Raw genomic sequence first — 12,047 nt, 5'->3', positions numbered from 1 at the left:
CATACAGGTGTGAGTGGAAACATACAGGTAAGAGTGAAGACATACAGGTGTGAGTGGAGACACACAGGTGTGAGTGGAGATATACAGGTAAGAGTGAAGACATACAGGTGTGAGTGGAGACACACAGGTGTGAGTGGAGATATACAGGTAAGAGTGAAGACATACAGGTGTGAGTGGAGACACACAGTTGTGAGTGCAGACATACAGGTAAGAGTGAAGACATACAGGTGTGAGTGGAGACATACAGGTAAGAGTGAAGACATACAGTTGTGAGTGGAGACATACAAGTAAGAGTGAAGACAAACAGGTGAGTGGATACATACAGTTGTGAGTGGAGACATACAAGTAAGAGTGAAGACAAACAGGTGTGAGTGGAGACATTCAGGAGTGAGTGGAGACACACAGGTGTGAAAGAAGACATACAGGTGTGAGTGGAGACATACAGGTGGGAATGGAGACATACAGGTGTGAGTGGAGACATACAGGTGTGAAAGAAGACATACAGGTGTGAGTGGAGACATACAGGTGTGAGTGGAGACATACAGGTGTGAGTGGAGACATACAGGTGGGAATGGAGACATACAGGTGTGAGTGGAGACATACAGGTGTGAAAGAAGACATACAGGTGTGAGTGGAGACATAGAGGTGTGAGTGGAGACATAGAGGTGTGAGTGGAGACATAGAGGTGTGAGTGGAGACTTAAAGGGGTAGTCCACCCAAAAAAAATTTCTTTCAAATCAACTGGTGCCATAAAGTGCCAGAGATTTGTAATTCACTTCTATTAAAAAATCTTAAGTCTTCCAGTACTTATTAGCTGCTGTATGTCCAGCAGGAAGTGGTGTTTTCTTTCCTGTCTGACCCAGTGCTCTCTGCTGCCTTCTCTGTCCATGTCAGGAACTGTCCAAAGCAGGAGCAAATCCCCATAGAAAACCCCTCCTGCTCTCCAGACTGGAAATAATACAACTTCCTGTTGGGCATACAGCAGCTAATAAGTACTGGAAGGCTTGAGATTTTTTAATAGAAGTAAATTACAAATCTCTGTCACTTCATGGCAGCAGTTGATTTGAAAGAAAATAATTTTGGGTGGACTACCCCTTTAAGGGCCCTTTAAACAGAAAGATTATCTGACAGATTATCTGCCAATGATTTGAAGCCAAAACCAGGAACAGACTATAAACAGGGATCAGGTCATAAAGGAAAGACTGAGATTTTTCCTCTTTTCAAATCCAGTCCTAGTTTTGGCTTAAAATCTTTGGCAGATAATCTGTCAGATAATCTTTCTGTGTAAAAGGGCCCTTAAGGCCCTATTCCACGGAACGATTATCGTCCGTATTCGGCAGATATCGGACGCTACGAACGATAATCGTCCCGTGGAATAGAGTGCAACGATCAGCCGACATCGTTCATGTCGGCTGATCGTTGCAGTCGCTTGTTTTTCAACATGTTGAAAAACAAGCGACTGATGTAGCAGCGATCTGCTGCCGTCGCTCCATTGAATAGTAGCGTCGGCAGCAGACGCTGCTATATCCTATGGGCTGCCCGGACGATCTAGCGATCCTCCGAGCAGCCCCCCCCGCAGCTCCCCTCTGCCCCCTCCCGCACTCACCCATTCGCCGCCGCCGCGCTGAATAGCGGCGGCAGCGAGCGGGGAACGAGGAGCAAACGAGCGCTGAGAGCGCTCGTATGCTCCTCTGACGACCCGTGAAATAGGGGCATTACAAGTGTGAATACAGAAAGATATATGTGTAAGTAAAGACATACAAGTGTGGGTGGAGACATACAGGTGTGAGTGGAGACATACAAGTGTGAAAGGGGATATACAGGTGTGAGTGGAGACATTTAATGGTAAATACAGAAAGATAGAGGTGTGAGTGGCTTTCCCAACATCCCCACAAATAGCTTACAGTCTTCTGTGTGCAAAGATAAGGGATAAGAGTTATGGTGGAAGTGAGTGGAGAAGTACAGGTGTGAGTGGAAACATACAGGTGTGAGTGGAGACATACGGGTATGTGTGGAGACATACAGGTGTGAATGGAGACATACAGGTATGAGTGGAGACATACAGGTGTGAATGATGACATACAGGTGTGAGTGGAGACATACAGGTGTGAGTGGAAACATACAGGTGTGAGTGGAAACATACAGGTGTGAGTGCAAACATACAGGTGTGAGTGCAGACATACAGGTGTGAGTGGAGACATACGGGTATGTGTGGAGACATACAGGTGTGAATGGAGACATACAGGTATGAGTGGAGACATACAGGTGTGAATGATGACATACAGGTGTGAGTGGAGACATACAGGTGTGAGTGGAGACATAAAGGTGTGAGTGGAGACATACAGGTGTGAGTGGAGACATACAGGTATGAGTGGAGACATACAGGTGTGAGTGGAGACATAAAGGTGTGAGTGGAGACATACAGGTGTGAATGGAGACATACAGGTATGAGTGGAGACATACCGGTGTGAATGGAGACCTACAGGTGTGAGTGGAGACATACAGGTGTGAGTGGAGACATACAGGTGTGAGTATGGATATGCAGGTGTAAGTGGAGACATTTAAGGGTAAATACAGAGAGATACAGGTGTGAGTGGACACATAAAGGTGAGACTGGACAAGTATGAATACATACACATACAGGTGTGAGTACAGACATACAGGTGTTAGTATACATATAAAGGTGTGAGTACAGACACACAGATTTGAGTATACTGTAGACATACAGGTGTGAGGACAGACATACGGGTGTAAGAACAGACACACAGGTGTAAGCACAAACACACAGATGTGAGTACAGACACACAGTTGTAGACAGAGAATATAGATGTGAGGACAGACACACAGGTGTGAGGACAGACACACAGGTGTGAGGACAGACACACAGGTGTGAGGACAGACACACAGGTGTGAGGACAGACATACAGGTGTGAGGACAGACACACATAGATGTGAGGACAGACATATAGGTGTGAGGACAGACACACAGGTGTGAGGACAGACATACAGGTGTGAGGACAGAATATAGATGTGAGGACAGACATACAGGTGTAGACAGAGAATATAGATGTGAGGACAGACATACAGGTGTAGACAGAGTATATAGATGTGAGGACATAGAATATAGATGTGAGGACAGACACACAGGTGTAGACAGAGAATATAGATGTGAGGACAGACATACAGGTGTAGACAGAGTATATAGATGTGAGGACATAGAATATAGATGTGAGGACAGACACACAGGTGTAGACAGAGAATATAGATGTGAGGACAGACACACAGGTGTAGACAGAGTATATAGATGTGAGGACATAGAATATAGATGTGAGGACAGACACACAGGTGTAGACAGAGTATATAGATGTGAGGACAGACATACAGGTGTAGACAGAGTATATAGATGTGAGGACATAGAATATAGATGTGAGGACAGACACACAGGTGTAGACAGAGTATATAGATGTGAGGACAGACATACAGGTGTAGACAGAGAATATAGATGTGAGGACAGATACACCATACAGGTGTAGACAGAGAATATAGATGTGAGGACAGACACACAGGTGTAGACAGAGTATATACAGTAGATGTGGGGACAGACATACAGGTGTGAGGACAGAGAATATAGATGTGAGGACAGACACACAGGTGTAGACAGAGAATATAGATGTGAGGACAGACATACAGGTGTGAGGAGAGACATACAGGTGTGAGGAGAGACATACAGGTGTAGACAGAGGATACAGGTGTGAGAAGATATATGAACAATGCATTATAGTTTAGAAAAGGGCCCTCTACCTCCTCGGCTCTCACTGTCTGCAGGTTTCACCTGAATTGGCCGATTCATCTAGAAAAACAGTGAAAGGGAGTATTAGTATCTCATACACTTACATACTATACAACCCCTGAGAGTAATTTACCATACCAGCAGATTATAAGGGTACAAACACACACAGCAGGTACGCAGCAGATTTGATGTTGTGTTCAGTTATTTAGATCTAATCTGTTGCGTATTTGCTGCGTATCGCAGCCGTAAATAAGCTGCGTATAAGGTGTGTGTGTTTATACCCTAAAGAGTTACCATGCATCACAGTTTATCAGATGTTACACTGTATTATTAGGCTATGTACGTAAGCTACGTATAAATCAGAGCAGTTCTTGCGAATTTGCAACAACGGCCATAAAAAATATTTGCAAAAAAAGGTGCAAATGATAAATATCCCCCATAGTACATACTGTATATACATACACATCCCAAGCGGCGTTGCGAGAAACACGTCAGTTTTCTGTGGCCACTATTCAGTCAATAGTGGCCGCAGAAAACTTTGTCAGCTCCAGCCGCACGCTCCATTGTGATCAGCGGAGAATTCTGATGCAGGTGCGCAGAGATTCACCGGCATCAGAACTTAGCGGCGGTAAAGATCATCCGTCCAATACTGCAGTACCGGCCGGGATCATCTATTCTGAGACCGGCCGTTCCGTAAGATGTTACATTGTATTATTATGGTGTTAGTGAATGAGATGTTACATTGTATTATTATGGTGTTAGTGAATGAGATGTTACATTGTATTATTATGGTGTTAGTGAATGAGATGTTACATTGTATTATTATGGTGTTAGTGAATGAGATGTTACATTGTATTATTATACTGTTAGTGTATGAGATGTTACATTGTATTATTATGGTGTAGGTGTATGAGATGTTACATTGTATTATTATGGTGTAGGTGTATGAGATGTAACATTGTATTATTATGGTGTAGGTGTATGAGATGTTACATTGTATTATTATACTGTTGGTGTCTGAGATGTTACATTGTATTATTATGGTGTTAGTGTATGAGATGTTACATTGTATTATTATGGTGTAGGTGTATGAGATGTAACATTGTATTATTATGGTGTTAGTGTATGAGATGTTACATTGTATTATTATACTGTTAGTGTATGAGATGTTACATTGTATTATTATACTGTTAGTGTATGAGATGTTACATTGTATTATTATGGTGTAGGTGTATGAGATGTAACATTGTATTATTATGGTGTAGGTGTATGAGATGTAACATTGTATTATGGTGTTAGTGTATGAGATGTTACATTGTATTATTATGGTGTTAGTGTATGAGATGTTACATTGTAATATTATGGTGTAGGCGTATGAGATGTAACATTGTATTATTATGGTGTAGGTGTATGAGATGTTACATTGTAATATTATGGTGTAGGCGTATGAGATGTTACATTGTATTATGGTGTAGGTGTATGAGATGTTACTTTGTATTATTATACTGTTGGTGTATGAGATGTTACTTTGTATTACAGTATGGTGTTTGCAGCCTGTATGACATGTGATATATGATGAGGTGACAGTGATCGGTGCCTGTATGTTACTGTATTCCTGTATCAGATGTGAGACGGTATCAGGGTGTCACATTATTTTACACTGGCAGTATACAAAGTATCGCATGATATCACAGAGTATCAGTGTCACTGTATGAGGTGTCACATTGTGTCGGTGACTTGTAAATGAACCTCTCACACATCTGCTATTTCTGTCTCTGTCTTTAATTAACACTGAGAAGAACAGGAAGGTGTCACAGGAGATCTCATTATATACCTGCCCCTCCCCCACCACACAGCTCTCATTATATACCTGCCCCTCCCCCACCACACAGCTCTCATTATATACCTGCCCCCCCCCACCACACAGCTCTCATTATATACCTGCCCCCCCCCCACCACACAGCTCTCATTATATACCTGCCCCCCCCCCACCACACAGCTCTCATTATATACCTGCCCCTCCCCCACCACACAGCTCTCATTATATACCTGCCCCCCCCACCACCACACAGCTCTCATTATATACCTGCCCCCCCCACCACCACACAGCTCTCATTATATACCTGCCCCCCCCCACCACACAGCTCTCATTATATACCTGCCCCCCCCCCCACCACACAGCTCTCATTATATACCTGCCCCCCCCCCCCCACCACACAGCTCTCATTATATACCTGCCCCCCCACCACACAGCTCTCATTATATACCTGCCCCCCCACCACACAGCTCTCATTATATACCTGCCCCCCCCACCACCACACAGCTCTCATTATATACCTGCCCCCCCCCCACCACACAGCTCTCATTATATACCTGCCCCCCCCCCCACCACACAGCTCTCATTATATACCTGCCCCCCCCCCACCACACAGCTCTCATTATATACCTGCCCCCCCCCCCACCACACAGCTCTCATTATATACCTACCCCTCCCCCACCACACAGCTCTCATTATATACCTGCCCCCCCACCACACAGCTCTCATTATATACCTGCCCCTCCCCCCACCACACAGCTCTCATTATATACCTGCCCCCCCCCCCACCACACAGCTCTCATTATATACCTGCCCCCCCACCACACAGCTCTCATTATATACCTGCCCCTCCCCCCACCACACAGCTCTCATTATATACCTGCCCCCCACCACCACACAGCTCTCATTATATACCTGCCCCCCCCCCACCACACAGCTCTCATTATATACCTGCCCCCCACCACACAGCTCTCATTATATACCTGCCCCCCCCCACCACACAGCTCTCATTATATACCTGCCCCCCCCCCCACCATACAGCTCTCATTATATACCTGCCCCCCCCCCCCACCACACAGCTCTCATTATATACCTGCCCCCCCACCACACAGCTCTCATTATATACCTGCCCCCCCCACCACACAGCTCTCATTATATACCTGCCCCCCCACCACACAGCTCTCATTATATACCTGCCCCTCCACCACACAGCTCTCATTATATACCTGCCCCCCCCCCCACCACACAGCTCTCATTATATACCTGCCCCCCACCACACAGCTCTCATTATATACCTGCCCCCCACCACACAGCTCTCATTATATACCTGCCCCCCCCCACCACACACCTCTCATTATATACCTGCCCCCCCACCACACAGCTCTCATTATATACCTGCCCCCCCCACCACACAGCTCTCATTATATACCTGCCCCCCACCACACAGCTCTCATTATATACCTGCCCCTCCCCCACCACACAGCTCTCATTATATACCTGCCCCCCACCACACAGCTCTCATTATATACCTGCCCCCCCCCCCCACACACCTCTCATTATATACCTGCCCCCCCACCACACAGCTCTCATTATATACCTGCCCCCCCCACCACACAGCTCTCATTATATACCTGCCCCCCCACCACACAGCTCTCATTATATACCTGCCCCCCCACCACACAGCTCTCATTATATACCTGCCCCCCCACCACACAGCTCTTATTATATACCCCCCACCACACAGCTCTCATTATATACCTGCCCCCCCCACCACACAGCTCTCATTATATACCCCCCACCACACAGCTCTCATTATATACCTGCCCCTCCCCCACCACACAGCTCTCATTATATACCTGCCCCCCCCCACCACACAGCTCTCATTATATACCTGCCCCCCCACCACACAGCTCTCATTATATACCTGCCCCCCCACCACACAGCTCTCATTATATACCTGCCCCTCCCCCACCACACAGCTCTCATTATATACCTCCCCCACCACACAGCTCTCATTATATACCTGCCCCCCACCACACAGCTCTCATTATATACCTGCCCCCCACCACACAGCTCTCATTATATACCTGCCCCTCCCCCACCACACAGCTCTCATTATATACCTGCCCCTCCCCACCACACAGCTCTCATTATATACCTGCCCCCCCCCACCACAAAGCTCTCCTTATATACCTTGCCCCCCCCCACCACAACAGCTCTCATTATATATCCTGCCCCCCCCACCACACCGCGCTCATTATATACCTGCCCCCCCACCACACGAGCTCTCATTATATACCTGCCCCCTCCCCCACCACACAGCTCTCATTATATACCTGGCCCGCCCCCCCAACCACACAGCTCTGCATTATATACCTGCCCTCCCCGCACCAAACAGCTCTCATTATATACCTGCCCCTCCCCCAACCACACAGCTCTCATTGATATACCTGCCCTCCCCCCACCACACAGCTGCTCTATTAATACCTGCCCTCCACCACCACACAGCTCTACATTATATACCATGCCCCTCCCCCACGCACACAGCTTCTCATTATATACCCTGATCCCTCCCACACACAACAGCTCTCATTATATAACCTGCCCCCCCACCACACAGCGCATCATTATATTACCTGCCCCTCCCCACCACACAGCGCTCTCATTATAATACCTGGCCCCTCCCCAACACACAGCTCTCATTATATACCTGCCCCTCCCCCACCACACAGCTCTCATTATATACCTGCCCCCCCCACCACACAGCTCTCATTATATACCTGCCCCCCCCCCCACCACACAGCTCTCATTATATACCTGCCCCCCACCACACAGCTCTCATTATATACCTGCCCCCCCACCACACAGCTCTCATTATATACCTGCCCCCCCCACCACACAGCTCTCATTATATACCTGCCCCTCCCCCACCACACAGCTCTCATTATATACCTGCCCCCCACCACACAGCTCTCATTATATACCTGCCCCCCCCCCCACCACACAGCTCTCATTATATACCTGCCCCCCCACCACACAGCTCTCATTATATACCTGCCCCCCCCCACCACACAGCTCTCATTATATACCTGCCCCCCACCACACAGCTCTCATTATATACCTGCCCCTCCCCCACCACACGGCTCTCATTATATACCTGCCCCCCCCCCCCCACCACACAGCTCTCATTATATACCTGCCCCCCACCACACAGCTCTCATTATATACCTGCCCCCCCCACCACACAGCTCTCATTATATACCTGCCCCCCCACCACACAGCTCTCATTATATACCTGCCCCTCCCCCACCACACAGCTCTCATTATATACCTGCCCCCCCACCACCACACAGCTCTCATTATATACCTGCCCCCCACCACACAGCTCTCATTATATACCTGCCCCCCCCCCCCACCACACAGCTCTCATTATATACCTGCCCCTCCCCCATACATATCACCACTACACCTCTCATTATATACCTGCCCCCCACCACACAGCTCTCATTATATACCTGCCCCCCCCACCACACAGCTCTCATTATATACCTGCCCCCCCCCCACCACACAGCTCTCATTATATACCTGCCCCTCCCCCACCACACAGCTCTCATTATATACCTGCCCCCCCCACCACACAGCTCTCATTATATACCTGCCCCCCCACCACACAGCTCTCATTATATACCTGCCCCCCCCCACCACACAGCTCTCATTATATACCTGCCCCTCCCCCCACCACACAGCTCTCATTATATACCTGCCCCCCCACCACACAGCTCTCAGTTATATACCTGCCCCCCCCCCCCCACAACAGCTCTCATTATATACCTGCCCCCCCACCACACAGCTCTCATTATATACCTGCCCCCCCCACCACACAGCTCTCATTATATACCTGCCCCCCCCACCACACAGCTCTCATTATATACCTGCCCCCCACCACACAGCTCTCATTATACCTGCCCCTCCCCCACCACACAGCTCTCATTATATACCTGCCCCTCCACCACACAGCTCTCATTATATACCTGCCCCCCCCACCCACACAGCTCTCATTATATACCTGCCCCCCCCCCACCACACAGCTCTCATTATATACCTGCCCCTCCCCCACCACACAGCTCTCATTATATACCCCCCCCCAACTACACAGCTCTCATTATATACCTGCCCCCCCCACCACACAGCTCTCATTATATACCTGCCCTCCCCCACCACACAGCTCTCATTATATACCTGCCCCCCCCCACCACACAGCTCTCATTATATACCTGCCCCCCCACCACACAGCTCTCATTATATACCTGCCCCCCCACCACACAGCTCTCATTATATACCTGCCCCCCCACCACACAGCTCTCATTATATACCTGCCCCCCCCACACACAGCTCTCATTATATACCTGCCCCCCCACCACACAGCTCTCATTATACACCTGCCCCCCACCACACAGCTCTCATTATATACCTGCCCCCCCCCACCCACCTCTCATTATATACCTGCCCCCCCCCCACCACACAGCTCTCATTATATACCTGCCCCCCCCCCACCACACAGCTCTCATTATATACCTGCCCCCCCCCCCACCACACAGCTCTCATTATATACCTGCCCCCCCCCACCACACAGCTCTCATTATATACCTGCCCCCCCACCACACAGCTCTCATTATATACCTGCCCCTCCCCCCACCACACAGCTCTCATTATATACCTGCCCCCCCCCACCACACAGCTCTCATTATATACCTGCCCCTCCCCCACCACACAGCTCTCATTATATACCTGCCCCTCCCCCCACCACACAGCTCTCATTATATACCTGCCCCCCCCCCACCACACAGCTCTCATTATATACCTGCCCCCTCCCCCACCACACAGCTCTCATTATATACCTGCCCCCCCCCCACCACACAGCTCTCATTATATACCTGATCCCCCACCACACAGCTCTCATTATATACCTGCCCCCCCCCACCACACAGCTCTCATTATATACCTGCCCCTCCCCCACCACACAGCTCTCATTATATACCTGCCCCTCCCCCACCACACAGCTCTCATTATATACCTGCCCCTCCCCCACCACACAGCTCTCATTATATACCTGCCCCCCCCCACCACACAGCTCTCATTATATACCTGCCCCTCCCCCACCACACAGCTCTCATTATATACCTGCCCCCCACCACACAGCTCTCATTATATACCCCCCCCACCACACAGCTCTCATTATATACCTGCCCCCCCCCCACCACACAGCTCTCATTATATACCTGCCCCCCCCCCACCCACCACACAGCTCTCATTATATACCTGCCCCCCCCCCCACCACACAGCTCTCATTATATACCTGCCCCCCACCACACAGCTCTCATTATATACCTGCCCCCCCCACCACCACACAGCTCTCATTATATACCTGCCCCCCCCCCACCACACAGCTCTCATTATATACCTGCCCCTCCCCACCACACAGCTCTCATTATATACCTGATCCCCCCACCACACAGCTCTCATTATATACCTGCCCCTCCCCCCACCACACAGCTCTCATTATATACCTGCCCCCCCCCCCCCCACCACACAGCTCTCATTATATACCTGCCCCCCCACCACACAGCTCTCATTATATACCTGCCCCTCCCCCCACCACACAGCTCTCATTATATACCTGCCCCCCCCCCCACCACACAGCTCTCATTATATACCTGCCCCTCCCCCACCACACAGCTCTCATTATATACCTGATCCCCCACCACACCGCTCTCATTTTATACCTGCCCCCCCCCCACCACACAGCTCTCATTATATACCTGCCCCCCCCCCACCACACAGCTCTCATTATATACCTGCCCCCCACCACACAGCTCTCATTATATACCTGCCCCCCCCACCACACAGCTCTCATTATATACCTGCCCCCCCACCACACAGCTCTCATTATATACCTGCCCCTCCCCCACCACACAGCTCTCATTATATACCTGCCCCCCCCCCACACAGCTCTCATTATATACCTGCCCCCCCCACCACACAGCTCTCATTATATACCTGCCCCCCCCCACCACACAGCTCTCATTATATACCTGCCCCTCCCCCACCACACAATCTCTCATTATATACCTGCCCCTCCCCCCACCACACAGCTCTCATTATATACCTGCCCCCCCACCACACAGCTCTCATTATATACCTGCCCCCCACCACACAAGCTCTCATTATATACCTGCCCCCCACCACACAGCTCTCATTATATACCTGCCCCCCCACCACACAGCTCTCATTATATACCTGCCCCCCACCACACAGCTCTCATTATATACCTGCCCCCCCACCACACAGCTCTCATTATATACCTGCCCCCCCACCACACAGCTCTCATTATATACCTGCCCCCCCACCACACAGCTCTCATTATATACCTGCCCCCCACCA

The 12,047-nt window shown here is 49.5% G+C and overlaps 1 protein-coding gene across 5 annotated transcripts in view; it reads right to left on the bottom strand.

Annotated features, from left to right (window-relative positions):
- Positions 1 to 12,047, bottom strand: part of CELF3 (CUGBP Elav-like family member 3) — a 130,817-nt gene that overhangs the window by 24,648 nt on the left and 94,122 nt on the right. For all 5 annotated transcript variants that reach the window (XM_069950708.1, XM_069950709.1, XM_069950706.1 and 2 more), the window contains one exon: positions 3,802 to 3,850. In XM_069950708.1, the coding sequence (XP_069806809.1) occupies positions 3,802 to 3,850 (49 nt within the window). The remainder of the gene's footprint in view (positions 1 to 3,801; positions 3,851 to 12,047) is intronic.

This window comes from Dendropsophus ebraccatus, chromosome 13, assembly GCF_027789765.1.
Source record: "Dendropsophus ebraccatus isolate aDenEbr1 chromosome 13, aDenEbr1.pat, whole genome shotgun sequence".
Lineage (NCBI taxonomy): Eukaryota > Metazoa > Chordata > Amphibia > Anura > Hylidae > Dendropsophus > Dendropsophus ebraccatus.
This window is presented reverse-complemented; position numbering and strand designations above follow the sequence as displayed.